Source organism: Solanum lycopersicum, chromosome 3, assembly GCF_036512215.1.
Source record: "Solanum lycopersicum chromosome 3, SLM_r2.1".
Classification (NCBI taxonomy): domain Eukaryota; kingdom Viridiplantae; phylum Streptophyta; class Magnoliopsida; order Solanales; family Solanaceae; genus Solanum; species Solanum lycopersicum.
Genome location: NC_090802.1, coordinates 8,123,157 through 8,142,615, shown reverse-complemented (window position 1 = coordinate 8,142,615; position 19,459 = coordinate 8,123,157). Strand labels below are relative to the sequence as shown.

General features: G+C 34.9%; 1 protein-coding gene across 1 annotated transcript; it reads right to left on the bottom strand.

The window, feature by feature from the left end:
- Positions 1-1,047: 1,047 nt before the first annotated feature.
- On the bottom strand, positions 1,048-19,337 carry LOC138347353 (B3 domain-containing protein REM5-like). The gene is made up of 6 exons (XM_069295474.1): positions 19,239-19,337; positions 18,793-19,126; positions 18,556-18,695; positions 18,225-18,446; positions 3,289-3,557; positions 1,048-1,153 (listed from the first exon to the last, which is right to left on the bottom strand). Exons 1-6 carry the CDS (start codon positions 19,335-19,337, stop codon positions 1,048-1,050), a joined length of 1,170 nt encoding a protein of 389 aa, XP_069151575.1.
- Between the last annotated feature and the right edge of the window lie 122 nt (positions 19,338-19,459).

Here is a 19,459-nt window from a genome sequence, read left to right as displayed (position 1 = left end):
GAACCTGTAACCGTGGAACCTTGTAGAAAATACAAAGTACCACGCATGACAACTTTCAGAATCAAATTTGAACCCTTCCAGACCCGCAAGACTCCATCTTTTCCCGACCAGCTGAATCCCTTGCTGTCCAAAAGACTGAGAGATATCAGATTTTTCGTCATCAATGGAATGTGCCTGACCTCGTTCAATGTGCAGAAGCTACCGTCATGTGTCCTTATCTTGATCGAGCCTGTCCCAACCACCTTGCAGACAGAACTGTTGGCCATCGAGATGCTGCCTCCGTCTACCTGCTCATAAGTCGTGAACCACTCTCTCCTAGGACAGATGTGATAGGATGCCCCAGAATCAAGAACCCACACATCTGAATAATGAGTGTGCTCATCCGCAACTAGGGCAATATCTTCTTCAGAATTGGTGTCTTCTTCAGCAACAACAGCAGACACTGATTGTTTTTCCGATTGCTTCTTCTTCTTCGGACAATCAAATTTCCAATGTCCCTTCTCCTTGCAGTAATTACAAACATCATCCGGCTTTGCACCCTTCGACATCGGCTTATTTTTCTTTCCGCCGTTTTTCCTTCCCTTTCCGCTACTGGTGAACAGACCGGAAGGTTGTATGTCCGTACTTGTGCCGTTAGCCTTATGCCGTAATTCCCTGCTATGAAGGGCCGATCTGACTTCTTCCAGTGACACAGTATCTTTCCCAACAATGAACGATTGAACAAAATTCTCAAACGACATTGGGAGAGATACTAACAGAATCAGGGCAGCATCTTCATCCTCGATCTTCACATCGATATTACGCAATTCTAATAGCAAAGTATTCAACTGCTCTAAGTGTTCCCTGAGTTGTGTACCTTCAGCCATTCGTAAACCGAATAGACGTTGTTTCAGAAGCAGCTTGTTGGTTAGAGATTTTGTCAGGTACAAACTCTCCAGCTTCAACCACAGACCAGCAGCAGTCTCTTCATCCGAGACCTCCGTGATGACGTCATCCGCGAGACACAGCGTGATCGTCGAGTGCGCCTTTTCCTCCAGAATCGCCATCTCAGGAGTAACGACGGCGTTCTTGTCTTTCGACAACAGCGCCCAGAAACCTTGCTGTTTCAACAAAGCCCGCATCTTGATCTGCCATAAACTGAAACTGTTCCTCCCTGTGAATTTGTCGATTTTCACGTTCAAAGCAGACATCTCGAATTCTCCAAGAACACCGATTAACCGAGAGGCTCTGATACCAATTTGTTGTGCGGAATTTGAGATAATACGAGAAAATATAAACGCGAAAAACAAGACAACAGATTTACGTGGTTCACCAATAAATTGGCTACGTCCACGGGAAGAGAGGGAGCAGTTTTATTATGGAGAGGCAAAAACAGAATTACAGAATAGGGTTTCCCATAGCGTCTATATATGGTGCTAAGCTACGCCCTAACAGGCTTGGGCCCAACATACAGAATCAACAGAAAATTAAGGGCCCAATACAACAACATTGTATACCGTCGGGCCGGGGGCATCTCCGCCCCCCCCGGACCCCCAGGCCAGGGGGCGCGTCGCCCCCCTGGACCCCCCGACTCGCTGACCGGGCAGCGAGACCCCCGTCCTTTCTGTTTGTAGCGGGTCCGATTCAAGGCATTCAACAAATCTCCACCTTGACTTGAATTCTTCGAACAGATTCTTCAGACGCACTATGATAGTGCCAAGCCTCCCCCTCTTCCTCAGAGTTGCCCCGCAGGGCAATTAACAGCTTCTGATGTTGAGCAAGTCCAAACAGTGTTGAAACTTGCTCTGTGGAACCGGCTTTGTGAACATATCAGCAGGATTATCAGCAGTTCCTACTTTCTTCACCTTGATTCTCTTCTCACTTCTTAGAAAATGATACCTTACGTCAATATGCTTGGTTCTCTCATGATGGACTTGATCCTTGGCTAGACAAATTGCGCTCAAACTGTCACAATACACCGTAGCCTGATCATGATGCAGACCAAGATCACTAACCAGCCCTTTCAACCAAATCCCTTCTTTTGCAGCCTCTGTCAAGGCCATGTACTCCGCTTCCGTAGTAGACAAAGTCACTGTAGGTTGCAAAGTTTCCTTCCAACTGACGACAGATCCTTCAAGGGTAAACACATAGCCAGTCATCGATCTTCTTGTGTCAACATCTCCAGCATAGTCTGAATCAGAATAGCCAGTAACCAAGCACTGAGTATCACCTCCATAAATGAGACCAACGTCAGATGTACCTCTAAGGTACCGGAAAATTCTCTTCACAGCCTGCCAATGTTCTCTCCCTGGTTGTCCCATGAATCTGCTCACTACACTGACTGCATGTGCTAAATCTGGCCTTGTACAGACCATAACATACATCAAACTTCCTACGGCACTGGCATAAGGGACTCGTGACATATACTCCTTCTCTTCTTCTGACTGTGGAGCGAACATGGCAGTGAGATGGATATTGGCAGCACTGGGGGTATCAATGGGCTTAGATGAAGACATGCCAAACCTCGCCAAGACCTTCTGAATGTAGCTTCTCTGTTACAAGAAAAGTTTCCTTCTCTCTCTGTCTCTAATGATCTCCATCCCTAAAATCTTCCGAGCGGCTCCCAGATCCTTCATCTCAAACTCAGCACTAAGTAAACCCTTCAGCTTCTGAATGTCATACTTTTTCTTTGCAGCTATCAACATATCATCTACATAAAGCACCAGATAGATGAATGAATCATCATTGAGCCTATTGTAGTAGACACAACAATCATATGAGCTCCGAGTATAGCCCAACTTCACCATATAGCTGTCAAACCTTTTATACCACTGCCTTGGAGACTGCTTAAGTCCATATAAGGACTTCTTCAACTTGCAGACGTGATTTTCCTTCCCTGGAACTTGGAAACCATCCGGCTGAGTCATGTATATCTCTTCCTCCAACTCTCCATGTAGAAACGCTGTCTTCACATCAAGTTGTTCAAGCTCCAGATTCTGATGTGCAACTATCGCTAGTAACACTCGGATGGAAGTATGTCTGACCACTGGTGAGAAGATCTCATTGTAGTCCACTCCCTCTCTTTGGTTGAAACCTCTGGCAACAACCCTGGCTTTATACTTGACTCCTTCTGCTGGTGATATCCCTTCCTTCTTCTTGAAAACCCATTTGCAAGTAATAATCTTTCTCCCCGAAGGCTGTATGACCAGATCCCATGTTTGATTCTTGTGTAGGGACTCCATCTCATCTCCCATAGCGGCAAACCATTTTTCAGAATCAGAACTTAAAATGGCTTCTTTGTAAGTAGACGGCTCAGATGTATCTACCTCTTCAGCAACCTGCAGTGCATAACCCACCATGTCCTCAAAACCATACCTTGTAGGTGGCTGAACTCCAACCCTCCTTGGCCGATCTTGAGCTATACTCTGATGGATATCTGATGACATAGATTCTGGAATATCAGTTTCTTTCTGTGGCTCTTGATCCTCCTCTTCAGGTTCCTTTAAATCTCTCTCATTCTGAATGACTTGAAACTCCACCTGTTTGTCAAGACTCCCAGTTTCTGACGTAGTTGTAGGCTTCACAATGGTTCTAAGCAGAGAACTTTCATCAAAGACAACGTTCCTGCTCATAATAACCCTCTTTTCTGCTGGAGACCAGATTCTGAAACCTTTCACTCCATCTCCGTAGCCCACAAATACTCCCTTTTTAGCTCTTGGTTCTAACTTACCTTCACTGACGTGATAGTAAGCCGTACAACCAAAAGCTTTCAGATTTGAATAATCAGCAGCTTTTCCTGACCACATCTCCATAGGTGTCTTGCACTGTATGCCTGTATGTGGTCCGCGGTTAATCAAGTAGCAAGCTGTACTAACCGCTTCTGCCCAGAATCTTCTATCTAGCCCAGCATTAGAGAGCATGCACCTTGCTCTCTCCAGAAGTGTTTGATTCATCCGCTCAGCTACACCGTTCTGCTGTGGTGTATTTCTGACTGTACAATGTCGAGCAATCCCTTCATCCTTACAGAATTGATCAAATTCAGACCAACAGAATTCCAGCCCGTCCTTTCTGTTTGTAGCGGGTCCGATTCAAGGCATTCAACATGTTCTTCTCGAGAGAATTTTCACTTTCACTCACAAAAATTCAATTTATTTCATGTAAAATGTACGTTCAAACATAAAATCAAATTTCAAAATATGACAACTTCAGAAATTCAAATTTTTAAATTTCAACTTTAAAAGTTATGCTCAAATTAACAGGAATATCATGCATGACACTTTATAGTTCTCGTGAATCTAACATTTTGGTGGTTTGAATTTCCAAACAAGTCTACTTTGAATTACGAGTGTGAGCCAATCTTAAATGACCTCATTTAAGGAAATACTTACGGTTTGAGGTGTGTCGATGACAATGTCCTTAAGAATATTTCACTTGATTTAAGTACATATTCTTTAATTTAACAAGCTCTTCTATATATAATATGAGTGAAAATATTTAATTAGAAATAAATCCAACACATTTATAGAATATATGGGAGAAGAAATTAGTCTTCATCATTACTCTCATTACGAGAAAAAACTACCATAAATTACATACATAATTCTAAAGCTAGATATAGACCAGATGATGTGACATATCTCTTGGTATAGAAAATTACTACTATCTTTTATATTACATTTTTTTGTTGAATATTTTACTTCATTATTTTCATGAATAAATTCGTTTGATAATTATAAAAAAAAATCTTACACCTAAATAAATCTCATGACTTATATAAAAAACCATATACCTTTGTATTCTCACTTAATTAACTACATGTCATCTTAATTCCCTTCTATCTAATGATTGTATCAATCTATAAATATCAATTATGTATGGGGTTGTTGGATAGTTATTTTCATTTTCTCCTTTTTAATAAGTATCTTTTTTCCTCTATTTTTTCAATGCTAATGTATTTAGTAATTAATAGAAAGGACATAAAAAAAGGTGACGTGAAGATATGGCCATAACTTAGATGAGTATTGAGTTTGAAATGAACATGATAAGCGATCACATTTTCTTCCTTGGACTACAAATTAAGCAAACACCTATTGATTTCTAAGGGGCAGAGTAGGCTTTCTAAATTAGAAGAAAGGTGAAATTGTTGAAACAAGTACAGTTGAAATTTTCTTAGGCTTCAGAGGTAACAAAATTTGAATCTCACTTTTTGACATATAAAATGTATATGTTGATGAATCAAGGTCCTCGTTGTAGAATATTCCGCAAGTTTTCCTCTTTATAAAACTTTGTTATATATCAGTCGTGAGCTAAATTAGTGAAGATGTGCCCGATCTCTTGCTTCTTTCTTTAACTTAAAATTAGACTCACCAGGGTAGTTAATAGTTTTAGTTTTCTTGAAGAGCGTGATTTGACGGTTATTCTCAATCACTCTCCACAACATATTCAATGTCTCTTTTAGATAGTTGAGGTTATTCTTTTTTTCCCATTTAATGGAATGAGTCCATAGTTAATACATTCTTCTTTTTTCTTTATTGGATAATAATTAATAATATGTGGTCACCTTCTTCATCCTCTTGTGATAGTTTCTTATATTTTTGTTATTCATCCTTATTAAGGCATGAGTTCTAGCTGCTTATCCATCTTGAAGGAGATAGGGAGGAATTTGTATGTTTTGAAAGACTTCTTCCTCTCTTTTGGTCCCTCAATCCTGGATTAATTCTAATCCTTGTTTATCAGGTGGGGCTAGTGGATTTAGGTCTCGAGAAACAGAACAAGACAACTATTTTAAGACGAAGGCAATATTAAAGTAAGTGATAAGGTAGATTTTCTCTCTCTTTTCTTCCATCGTGACTTATAACGGTTCACAAAGCTTCAAAATAGTAATTAATTTGCTATAAATAAGTGCCTATTAGAAAAAAAAGATTTAACATATATATGCTAAGAGTTACATTCCATAACGTTTACAAAATAAAATGTTTACTCTGTGTGCAAAAGAAATGGCAAATTTAATTTCATACAAACACAATTAGTTTAACTTATATCTTGGACTAAATCAACAATTTACAAGGACTAAAATTACAATTAATTACTTACTAGACGGCATAATTTGTCTAATGAAGTAATGATTTGGATGAACTTAGGGTTGTTGGGAGAAGAACTCCTTAAGGAAGATCCATGGAACTCGTTTGCCATGATAGATGGTAGGATGGGAAATTGTTGAAGAACTTGTTTACAATATATAGGAGTTTGATTCATGAGAACCATGCACAGCTCACTCAAGAGGATTCTAATGTATTTCAGTCATCACATGATGCTTGTGATGACTACTGTATTGCTTTGTCTTGGAATAATAACCATATTGTTTTTTTTTGTTTTTTTGACTTATTCTTAAGATTCATTCACCTAACCCTATAAATTACCACTTATTTACACTTATGTGAATGTGACTACTATTGCTTTGTCTTGGAATGCACAAAGATAGTTTTTTCCTTTTTTTTTCTTTCTTTTTGACTTCTTTTATAGACTCATTCACCTGACCCTATTACTACTTATTGACACTAGCACTATTATTCTACGTTTTATTTATACTAACTAGTGAAATTTGCGGCGATTGTAGAAATATATTTAAATTTATCATATCATCTTTTTTAGGATATTGAAATAATTTTTAAATAATATATATTTTTGAGTTAATTCATAAATGTGAATCATTTAAAAGGTATATGCTGTGTATGAGCATTAAATCAAAACATATACTAATGTAAGTTTGCTACTAGAATCCAAAGATAGTCTGCAAAACTTAAATTCTTAAAAACTAATCCGAATAAAAAACAAATGTTTTCTGAAATACTTAAATAGGGCAAGTCCCCAACTGTCGCAATGGTGTGAGTCCTTTTCTATCTATTATCCTTATAGTAACTTATATTTATAAGGTTAATAAACAGAAACAGAAATAAGATGAAGCAAAAAATACATAAAATATACAAGAATTAATCCGAGTCCACATAAACTACTGTGTGTCCTTAAGAAATTTAATCCCCTCACTATACCCAAGGTTATGGATTAATTTCTCCCAAGATAAAACGGATTAAACCTGTTAAAGAAATAGCGGTACCTCAAACTTCTTTAACTTCAACGAACTTAAGAACGACAACAAGTTACACAAGCTCAGTCGATCGACACTTTGATTTTATTTGAGAGAAAAATAAATGCAGAGAAGGAGAAATTTTTTTAGTGTTTTTAAAAAATCGAAAATTGACTTCCTTTTATAGCCATTTTCAGCAAGGAACGTGTCTGTTCAGTAAAATCTGTTCAGACCCATTTTATCCAGGAAGTTGTGTCTTTTGGAAAAAATAATAACTTTTCGGAAAATTGTGTCTTTTAGGAGAATAATGACTTTTTGGAAAGTAACGATTTTTCGGAAAGTAACAAATTTTCGAAAAGAGTAACGACTTTTCAGAATGTTACCGTTACCCGCAAATTTATAAGATATAATTTTAACATGATTTATTTGATTTAACAAAAACTGATTAAATATATTTTGTCCAAAAAATTTATCAATCAATCACATCATTTGCCAAATCCAAAGCCAAAGCCGAGGCCAAGCGAGCGACGACGGCGGCGGCGCGAGGGGGCATCTTTTTCTTAGATCTTTAAGAAGTAATGGAAGAGTTTCCTTCTATAAGGACAACAATTTCCCTTTCTTTTGCCAATATGGGAGAAATGATTTTTCATATGCACTTTGCAAATGCCTTTTCATTTTTCATCCAAAGTAGTTCCCTTACTTTTCATATTCTCTCTTTTCTTTTCCCATTCGCACTTGCTAAAACCCAACAATCTCCCACATGAATGGGGAAGACTATTATTAAAATATATGCATGAAAAAACTTGTGTGTCTTGTAGGTAAAGGTTAATCGTATCTGGATAAGTAGGTTTCCCTTTAAGCGTTCCATAGTGAACATATATCGAATATACTCGGTCAATCGGTAGATTTGATATCTTTGAAGCATCGAGCTTTGGTGTATACCTAGACAACATATTTCACACAATCAACCCTTGAACTGTTCTTAGTTCTCATTGTTTTGTTCGTTTCTGCCTTGAACACATCTTGGATAGTAAGTGCTTAAAGAATTGGCCTTACCGGATTCTCCTTGAAGCGGCTTACACGTCACACTTACATAGGTGATTTCTAAATGTGTTATCCCATAGATACACCATTTGATTTTCCATGTATCAAACTTAGAAACCAAAAAAAAGTCCTTATGTCTTTATCCTGGTTACTAAACAGTCTCATCATGAGAATGGACCATAAAATAATAATAATTTTTCTTTTCCTTTGACAATGTTGAACCCTCATCAATGACTTTGTTTTATTTCCTTGAACCTAGATCTTGGGATCTCCAGTCTTCTAGGTGGAGTTACCGCCACGATGACTTGTTCTCGGCCATAGTCCCATTCCCGTTGATGATTTCTCAACTCCCTCTCTATTTAGGCCTTTTATAAGTGGATTTGACACATTATCTTTTGACTTCACATAGTCAATTGTGATACTTCCAATAGAGAGTAGTAGTCTCACAAAGTTATGTCTTCGTCTTATGTGACGAGACTGTCCGTTATACATAATGCTTCCAACCCTTCCTATTGCAGCTTGACTATCACAATGTATGCATATAGGGGCCATTGGTTTGGGACAAAATGGAATATCTTGTAAGAAATTCCGGAGCCATTCAGCTTCTTCACCTGCCTTGTCTAAAGCAATGAATTCAGACCCCATTGTAGAGCGAGCTATACATGTTGGTTTGGATGATTTCCAAGATATTGCTCCTCCGCCAATAGTAAAAACGTATCCTTTTGTGGATTTTGTTTCAGTTGACCCAGTAATCCAGTTTGCATCACTATGTCCTTCAAGAACGGCTGGATATTTGTTGTAATGTAAAACATAGTTTTGAGTGTCATCTAAGTATCCCAAAACTCTCTTCATTGCCAACTAATGAGTATGATTAGGATTACTTGTGTATCGACTCAGTTTACTGATAGCGCAAGCTATGTCTGGTCATGTAAAATTCATGACATACATTAAGCTTCCCAATACGCTAGCATAGTCCAATTGAGACTGACTTTCAGCTTTATTCTTTGCAAGATGAAGGTTTACATCAATTGGAGCCTTTGCCCTTTTAAAATTCAAAAATTTGAATATTTCAAGTATCTTTTGAATATAATGAGTTTGAGACAATGCTAGACCGTTAGGAGTTTTAAGAATTTTACTTCCTAATATCACATTAGCAACTCCTAAATCTTTCATATCAAACTTACTAGCAAACATACAGTTTGTAGCTTTTATAATAGCAATGTCTTTGCTCATTATAAGAATATCATTTACATATAGGCATAAAATAACTTCTTGATTTGGAGTATCTTTAATGTAAACACATTTATCACATTAATTGATATTAAATCCATTTGACAACATGGTTTGATCAAACTTAGCATGCCATTGTTATGGTGCTTGTTTTAGTCCATAAAGTGACTTACTAAGTTTGCAAACTTTTTTTTCTTTACCAGGAACTACAAAACCTCAGGCTGTTCTATCTAAATTTCCTCTTTAAGCTCTCCATTTAAGAAGGATGTTTTCACATCCATTTGATGAATTTCAAGACCGTATATTCCAGCTAGTGCAATTAACATCCGAATTGATGTAATCCTAGTCACTGGCGAGTATGTGTCAAAATAATCAAGACCTTTTTTTTGTCTAAAACCTTTGACAGCAAGTCTTGCTTTATATTTGTCAATAGTTCCATCGTCTTTCATCTTCCTTTTAATGATCCATTTTGAACCCAAGGGTTTTTTCCCTGCAGGAAGATCAACCAACTCCCAAGTATGATTGCTTAAGATTGATTTAAATTCACTATTAACAGCCTCCTTCCAAGAGGTTGAGTCGCTAGACAACATTGCTTCCTTGAATGTTTGAGGCTCACTTTCAAGAAGAAACGTTACAAAATCTTATCCAAATGAAGTAGATGTCTTTTGACATTTATTGCGTCTTGGACTTTCTTCATTTTGTTCATTCTCTTTTGGTTCTTCTCTGGGTTGTTTAGATCCCCCACTAGATGACTCAAGTCTATTTTTATACGGATAGATATGTTGAAAAAATTCAGCACTATCTGATTCCATTAACTTATTATCATGAATATCCGGATGTTCGGACTTATGAACCAAAAATCGACATGCCTTACTATTTTTGGCATATCCAATGAATACACAATCCACAGTCTTAGGTCCTATTTTTACCCTCTTAGGCATAGGAACTTGGACTTTGGCTAGACACCCCCACACTTTGAAATATTTCAAATTGGGTTTTCTACCTTTCTATTTCTCATATGGAATTACATTTGTCTTTGAGTGAGACACTCTGTTAAGTATCTGATTTGCTGTAAGGATAGCTTCCCCCCACAAGTTCTGCTGTAAAACTGAACTTATAAGTAATGCATTCATCATTTATTTTAAAGTTCAGTTTTTCCTTTCTGCAATTCCATTAGACTAAGGAGTGTAGGGAGTAGTAGTTTGATGGATTATTCCATTTTCTAAACATATTTGTGCAAATGGAGATTCATATTCTCCACCTCTATCACTTCTGATCATTTTGATCTTTTTATCTAACTGATTTTCAACTTCAGTTTTATATTGCCTAAATGCATCTATTGCTTCATCCTTACTATTTAGCAAATAGACATAACAATATCTAGTGCAATCGTCAATAAGAGTTATGAAATACTTTTTCCCACCACGTGATGGTGTTGAATTCATGTCACAAATATCAGTGTGAATCAATTCTAAAGGATTTGAATTTCTTTCAACAGATTTATAAGAATGCTTAGCATACTTAGATTCAACACAAATTTGACATTTTGATTTATTGCATTCAAATTTTGGCAAAATATTTAAGTTAATAAGTTTTTGCAAGGTTTTGTTATTAACGTGTCCCAAACGTTCATGCCATAAACATTTAGACTCAAGCAAGTAAGAAGGAGCAAAATCTTTATTCATATCAACTGCAATTACACTGAGTTTGAAAAGGCCATCACTAAGGTAGCCTTTTCCTACATACGTATCATTTTTGCTTACCACTACTTTATCAGAAAAAAATACACATTTAAATCCATTCTTGGTCAGAACTGGAATTGAAACTAAATTATTTCTCAATTCTGGAACATATGAGACCCTATTCAAAGTCACCATCTTGCCTGATATCATCTTTAATAGGACTTTGCCAGTTTCTTCCACCTTTACAACAACGGAGTTCGCCATAAATAATTTTTCATCTGTAAGTGCTGGAGTATATGATGAAAATAATTCTTTGTTGGAACAAACATGGCATGAGGCACCAAAATCTATCCACCATTCTCTTGGATTTCCAACCAAGTTACATTCTGAAAGCATTACACAGAGATCGTCCATTTCTCCTTTGGATTCAGCCAAATTTTCTTGATCCTTCTTTGGACCCCGGCATTCATTAGCCCTATGACCATGTTTACCACAATTAAAACAGTTTCCATTGAATTTCTTCTTAGGAGGATTGCTTTTTGGACCAGATGCTTTCTTTCTTTTATTTAATTTTGTGGAATCTTCTTCAACAAAATTTACTTTAGATATTGCTGAATTACCACGTGACCTCTTTTCTGCAGCCTTATGATCTTCTTCGATTCTCAACCTTACTATGAGATCTTCAACATTCATCTCCTTGCGTTTGTGTTTCAAGTAGTTTTTAAAGTCCTTCCACAATGGAGGTAACTTTTTAATAATTGCAGCCACTTGAAAAGCATCATTCACAATCAATCCTACATTAAAGATTATGTGAGTATTAAGGGAAAACTTAATATTTCTAACATAGGCATTAAATAAATTTATACATTCAGCAAGGAGATCATGGATTATGACCTGCAATTCTTGAACTTGGGTGACGACAGTCATACTGTTTATAATCTTATAGTCCAGAAATTTTGCCACAATGAATTTCTTCATTCTGGTATCTTCTGTTTTGTACTTCTTTTTCTAAAGCATTCCAGAGTTCTTTTGAGGTTTTGACATTGTTGTACACATTGTATAGATCATCTTGCAGACCACTCAAAATATAAATTTTACACAAAAAATCTGAGTGTGTCCATGCTTCTGTTACCAAGAATTGTTCATCAGCCGGAGTTTCATCTAACATAACAAGAACATTCTCATTAATGAACTTCTGTAGACTCAACGTAGTGAGATAGAAGAACATCTTTTGCTGCCATTTCTTAAAGTCGACTCCAGAAATCTTTGCAGGTTTCTCAACCAGCACAAAGGCTGCATTTGAAAGATTATGTGCAATCGTTGTTGTTGCAGCACTTATTGTTCCAGCATTTGTTTGACTTGAATTAGTCTTTTTTTTTCTATCACAAATGGCAGATAAATTAAGTATTTGAAATACTAACAGTAAAGAACAAATCTTTACACAAACTGTTTCTGATTTAACGATAAAGCTTTTATGTTCTTTTAATCGTTAATCGAATGAACTTTAAAAATTCAAGCAGAATAGAAAACCATAAAGGTTTAATCTCCAGAAACCTCAAATACAGAAACTGTTAAATTTCTTAAGATTGTTATCCTTATAGTAACTTGTATTTATAAGGTTACTAAACAGAAACAGAAATAAGATGAAGCAAAAAATACATAAAATACAAGAATTAATCCGAGTCCACATAAACTACTGTGTGTCCTTAAGAAATTTAATCCCCTCACTGTACCCAAGGTTATGGATTAATTTCTCCCAAGATAAAACGGATTAAACTTGTTAAAGAAATAGCGGTACCTCAAACTTCTTTAACTTCAACGAAGTTAAGAACAACAACAAGTCACACAGACTCAGTCGATCGACACTTTGATTTTATTTGAGAGAAAAATAAATGCAGAGAAGGAGAAAAAATTTCAGTGTTTTTAAAAAATCAAAAATTGACTTCCTTTTATAGCCATTTTCAGCAAGGAACGTGTTTGTTCACTGAAATCTGTTCAGACCCATTTTATCCAGAAAGTAGTGTCTTTTAGAAAAAATAACAACTTTTTGGAAAATTGTGTCTGTTACGAAAATAACGACTTTTTGGAAAGTAACAACTTTTCAGAAAGTAACGACTTTTCGGAAAGAGTATCAATTTTTCAGAATGTTACCGTTACCCGCAAATTTATAAGAGATAATTTTAACAGCATTTATTTGATTTAACAAAAACTGATTAAATAAATTTTGTCCAAAAAATTTATCAATCAATCACATTATTTGCCAAATCCAAATCCAAATCCAAAGCTGAGGCCGAGCGAGCGACGACGAAGACGGCGCGAGGGGGTATCTTCTTCTTTGCTCTTTAAGAAGTAATGGAAGTGTTTACTTCTATATGGACAACAATTTCCCTTTCTTTTGCCGATATGGGAGAAATAAATTTTCATTTGCACTTTGCAAATGACTTTTCATTTTCTCTCCAAAGTAGTTCCCTCACTTTTCATATTCTCTCTTTTCTTTTCGCATTCACACTTGCTAAAACCCAACATTATCTTCTCGCCACAGAGAAAGGAAAGCACTACCAAACCAATAAGAAAGAGAAAATTTATGATGTAAGGGCCTAGCTGGCTTGGTTCTCTCTTACTATTGTCTACACTCCCCTAGGCCTTTGTTAGTAGGTTTTTCTTTTGCCTAGTTTTGTCCCAAACAAAAGAGGAACAAAGAAAAAGTACGTAATGGATATACCTTTAACTCTCATGTCTTAAGGACGAGATATTTTTACAATTTCATTAATATTGTCTTATCCCATGATAAGTGTTCCAACTAATGCAGTTACCATATTCAGTTCAATCACAATATTAGTTACATATGGTGTAAAAAACCAAATTAAAGCACTTACTAAAAAAAATATGGAATTATCAATACAGTTGTACAACACTACATCTTCTTATTAAATTAGATTGAACAGTAATATGAGCAGATTGTGCCATTAGTGTTGCGCAGCTAATCAGGCTTTTCATCAGCTAAAAAAAGAAAGGAAGGAATTTGAGAAACTACAATATTTTCTTTCATAAATTAGTTTTGATGACAATAAATTTTGGGGTTTTAATTAAGTAAGTCACGATGCTGTTATATCCAATTGATTTGGTTTTCTCAAAATCAGCTAGTGGACATGAAATTATAGATTCATTCGTGATCCACATGACTTAAACAAAAATTCTATATTTTATCCACCTAGTGATGTTTTAGTTGAATTTCGAAGATTCTGATATCAATTAAGAACACTCTTCGAAATATATCTTATATATATATTTACTACAATAGAACATGCTCACTCTTTCTAAAATAAACATCCGTAGATACATTGTTTCCATCCATTTAAAAAAGGAAGGAACTAACACAAAGTATCTGAACAAAAAATACGCCGTAATTTAGAGTACTTAATTAGTGAAATAATATTATATTCATTCAGCAGAAGGACACATGATAACATTAAAAAGAAGCTTGGGTTAATTTAAACACAAACTCCTTTAGTTGAAGTACCATTTCACTATGTCTATTGGAAAAGAACTCCTAGCTACTGAAGGAGTTATGATCGGGTAATTTGAAGAATGCATTATAATATAGAACTAAAGATTGATCACGTGATAATTTGAGTTGGAAAAAAAATAATAGATAATTTTTTGCTTTGAGGCGTGAAGAATCACTTTCTTTCAAGAGTCATAGAGACTACAAGCAATTTTTTTTTATCAGAATACATTAAAGCCTGAAACCTATGTGCAATTGAATATGCTGATAGAGAGGGTAAAAGTCACACATTGATTGGGCAGTGGACCGGTGGTGGTGTCCTCAATGGACTATGAAATCCTTCCTTCATGAGCTAGGTTTTTGTATTGAGTTATGGCTAGGTGTCATATCTTTACCTAATATAAAATTTAGATCCATCATTGTTCGAGCTCCTGGTTCGCGTGTCAGTTTGGAAATCCTCCCCTAATGAACTAGCTTTTAGGGTTGAGTTAGAATCAAGTAGTGTCATATTTATTACTTACACCACATCCGTAAGTTCACGTAATTATAGAAGCATTCAAGGAAACCATTCCGATAAAAATCTCATTTAATCTCATTTTCTGAATTGATACAACCTTTGTGTTCAATTAATCTATTTATATATTATGACATTCATGTTTATAATCACTTATTTCAAGAATGATCTTTTATATTTCTAATCATTAAGTGAGTCAAATTTCATCACATGAATTGAAAGACGTAAGTTATTACTATAAATTGTAACGAAACGAGATGACAGACTTCATTATGTTCATAGCTAATAAATCAGATAAGATGTTTTACTCATCTAACTCAATTACATAGGGTTGGAAGCCAAGTTGGATATCATCATCTGCTTGTCCTCCTTACATGAGTAGTGCTTCTTTTATGTCTTAAAGGCGCCTTTGACAATAAAGGAATGAAGACGGAGGCGCGACTACAAGGCACTTGGAAATGGACACGATATTTTTATTCGACCTTTTTTAAATTGTCCCACATTTATAAAACGAATGAGGTATAGATCTTGCACATTTTGCGCCTCATTATCTTGCCTCTATCAATGAGAGGTCAAAGATTCAAATCTTTACAGGTTAACAAAGTAAGACATGCCATTTTTGTATATATGGAACTTGTGAGAACCTCGATTAATTCACACTCAACATTAAGTCTACCCTTGGTCATGAAAATGAATATCTTTTTCGAGGGAATGAAATTTAAGTTGTCTTGTTACATTGGATTTTGAGAAATTCTAATTGATTAAGGCTAAAAATCGTTCTATTTAAATCCACAATTGAAAAGGAGGGAAGTAGAGTAGCACTAACATTGAGTTGGAATTTAGTCAGTGAATTCAAGATTAAAAAGAGAAATTAAACAAATAGGATGGGATTAAAGCATTTATGAGAAGCCAATATACAAGTACGCCATGTTTAGGCACAAAATAAAGTTTTTGGAAAAAGTAATAATGTTTTCATGATTCACGATACAAAAGAGGTAGACCTGAGATTTTTCCCTAATAAATTCAATGAAGAAATGAAATTAACTATTTGACCATAAACTTTGGATTAAATTTTAAAAATCTATGCTTGGATAATTTCCAAGTTCCAAAATTTTGTTCTTCTCGAGAGAATTTTCACTTTCACTCACAAAAATTCAATTTATTTCAAGTAAAATGTACGTTCAAACATAAAATCAAATTTCAAAATATGACAACTCAGAAATTCAAATTTTTAAATTTCAACTTCAAAATTTATGCTCAAATTAACATGAATATCATGCATGACACTTTATAGTTCTCGTGATTCTAACATTTTGGTGGTTTGAATTTACAAATAAGTCTACTATGAATTATGAGTGTGAGTCAATCTTAAATGACCTCATTTAAGGAAATACTTACGGTTTGAGGTGTGTCGATGAAAATGTCCTTAAGAATATTTCACTTGATTTAAGTACATATTCTTGAATTTAACAAGCTCTTCTATATAAAATATGAGTGAAATATTTAATTAGAAATAAATCTAACACATTTATAGAATATATGGGAGAAGAAATTAATCTTCATCTTTACTCTCATTAGGAGAAAAAACTACTTTAAATTACATACATAATTATAAAGCTAGATATAGACTAGATGATGTGACCCATCTCTTGGTATAGAAAATTACTACTATATTTTATATTACATTTTTTGAAATTTTTACTTCATTATTTTTATTAATCAATTCGTTTGATAAGTATAAAAAAATAATACACCTAAATAAATCTCATGAGTTATATAAAAAACCATATACCTTTGAATTCTCACTTAATTAACTACATGCCATCTTAATTCCCTTCTATCTAATTCTTGTATCAATCTATAAATATCAATTATGTATGGAGTTGTTGGATACTTATTTTAATTTTCTCGTTTTTAATAATTATCTTTTTTCCTTTATTTTTTCAACGCAAATGTATTTAGTAATTAATAGAAAGGACATAAAAAAAAGTGACGTGAAAATATGGTCATAACTTAGATGAGTATTGAGTTTGAAATGAACATGATAAGCGAACACATTTTCTTCCTTTGACTACAGATTAAGCAAACACCTACTGATTTCTAAGGGGCAGAGTAGCCTTTCTAAATTAGAAGAAAGGTGAAATTGTTGAAACAGGTACAGTTGAAATTTTCTCAGGCTTCGGAGCTAATAAAATTTGAATCTCACTTTTTGACATATAAAATGTATATGGTGATTAATCAAAGTCCTTGTTGTAGAATTTGCAGCAAGTTTTCCTCTTTATAAAACCTTGTTATATAATAGTCGTGAGCTAAATTAGTGAAGATGCGCCCAATCCCTTGCTTCTTTCTCCAACTCAGAATTAGACTCACCAGGGTAGTTAATAGTTTTAGTTTTCTAGAAGTGCGTGATTTGACGGTCTTTCTCAATCACTCTCCACAACATAATCAATGTCTCTTTTAGATAGTTGAGGTTATTCTTTTTTTCCCACTGAATGGAATTAGTTCATAGTTTATAGATTCTTCTTTTTTCTTGATTGGATAATAATTAATAATATGTGGTCACCTTCTTCATCCTCTTGTGATAGTTTCTTATATTTTTGTTGTTCATCCTTATTAAGGCATTAGTGCTAGCTGCTCATCCATCTTGAAGGAGATAGGGAGGAATTAGTATGTTCTGAAAGACTTCTTCCTCTCTTCTGGTCCCTCAATCCTGGCTTAATTCTAATCCTCCTTTATTAGGCGGGGCTAGTGGGTTTAGGTATCGAGAAACAGAATGCAACAACTATTTTAAGACGAAGGCAATATTAAAGTAAGTGATAAGGTAGATTTTCTCTCTCTTTTCTTCCATCGTGACTTATAACGGTCCACAAAGCTACAAAATAGTAATTATTTTGCTATAAGTAAGTGGCGATTAGAAAAAAAAAGATTTAAAAATATATATGCCAAACCATCCAATAGTTACATTCCATAACGTTTACAAAATAAAATGTTTACTTGAGCACTTGTTGAATACATATACTTGCAATTATAAGAAGATAATTTATGCAAAAAAGTTATCTGAAATTTGATACCCTAGCAAATTAAGTACAAGTAGCATCTTAATAAGGCAAACTAAAATAGCTAAAATGCAATAAAAAAATTGTATCTAATTTATTGCAAGCAAAGGGGTGTTGGGATCTTCTGAACCTGCAAAACATTTGCAATGGGGCCCCGAATCAACTTGAAGCGACAAGTTTCACCATAAGCTATTTTGTTATCTTTTCGAAAGGCAGACCATCCTTCTTTTATGATAACCATACTCCTAGTATACTCTATTTCCACTTTCCATTCTACTCCTTCTTCATTAACCAACCTCATATTCTTCATGTTTAATATGTCTGTTTGTTGGGCGAATCTCAACGGGATAGCCTAAAAAACATATTCATCAAACAAACAGGATCATTAGATTTTCTGGAAAATAACTAGAATGTGCAAATCTAGCGAATTAAAAACACAATGTAAAACTATTAAACCTTACCATACAAGTAGCATGTGACTTTTTAATAACCATTTCAAAAAACGGATTGTCACCAGTTAAGTCCACCAAACTGTATCGACTGCTATAATTATTTGGACCAACTTTTTCACTTATACTATGAGCTTCTCCAACCTCCTTATCTGCAACACCTTGACATAAGTATAACAACTAGTACAATATTCTACTAATGAATTCACTTAATTAATAGCTAATAAAGCACTTAAGATGTTTACTTACGCTTCTGAATTACATTAGCATTAGCTTGGGCAACTAGAATATCTTCCTCTTGTTCATCTGATTCAATATCTTGATCGATTGGATATTCAATTTCTGTTTTACTCTGATCATATATAGCGACAGCAAAGTGACAACGCGGGTTGTATGTGAATATTAATATGCTCTTGACTATTATTGAGTAATAGTCACAAAAATCACTCCATCCCTTGGCTAGCCAAATTTGGCCTTGAGAATTTTCCACTTCAACCTCCCAAGCTTTTCCATGGGGAGCCTCAAGAAACACGGGGTTTAACATCTTCTCGCAGTGTCTTTTGGCAAATACTACTGGAATCCTCTGCATGCAAAAGAAATGGCAAATTTAATTTCATACAAATATAATTAGTTTAACTTATATCTTGGACTAAATCAACAATTTAGAAGGACTAAAATTACAATTAATTACTTACCAGACGGCTTAATTCATCTAATGAAGTAATGATTTGGATGAACTTAGGGTTGTTGGGAGAAGAGCTCCTTAAGGAAGATCCATGGAACTCGTTTGCCATGATAGATGGTAGGATGGGAAATTGTTTAAGAACTTGTTTAATATATATATAGGAGTTTGATTCACGAGAACCATGCACAACCCGCTCACGAGAATTCTATTGTATTTCTGTTATCACATGAT

Coding starts and splice junctions, on each gene's coding strand:
- LOC138347353 (XM_069295474.1), bottom strand. CDS start 19,337: ATGGCAAACGAGTTCCATGGATCTTCCTTAAGGAGCTCTTCTCCCAAC. Junction 19,127..19,238: donor TAGATGAATTAAGCCGTCTG/GTAAGTAATTAA, acceptor TTTTGCATGCAG/AGGATTCCAGTAGTATTTGC. Junction 18,696..18,792: donor TGCTAATGTAATTCAGAAGC/GTAAGTAAACAT, acceptor AAGGTGTTGCAG/ATAAGGAGGTTGGAGAAGCT.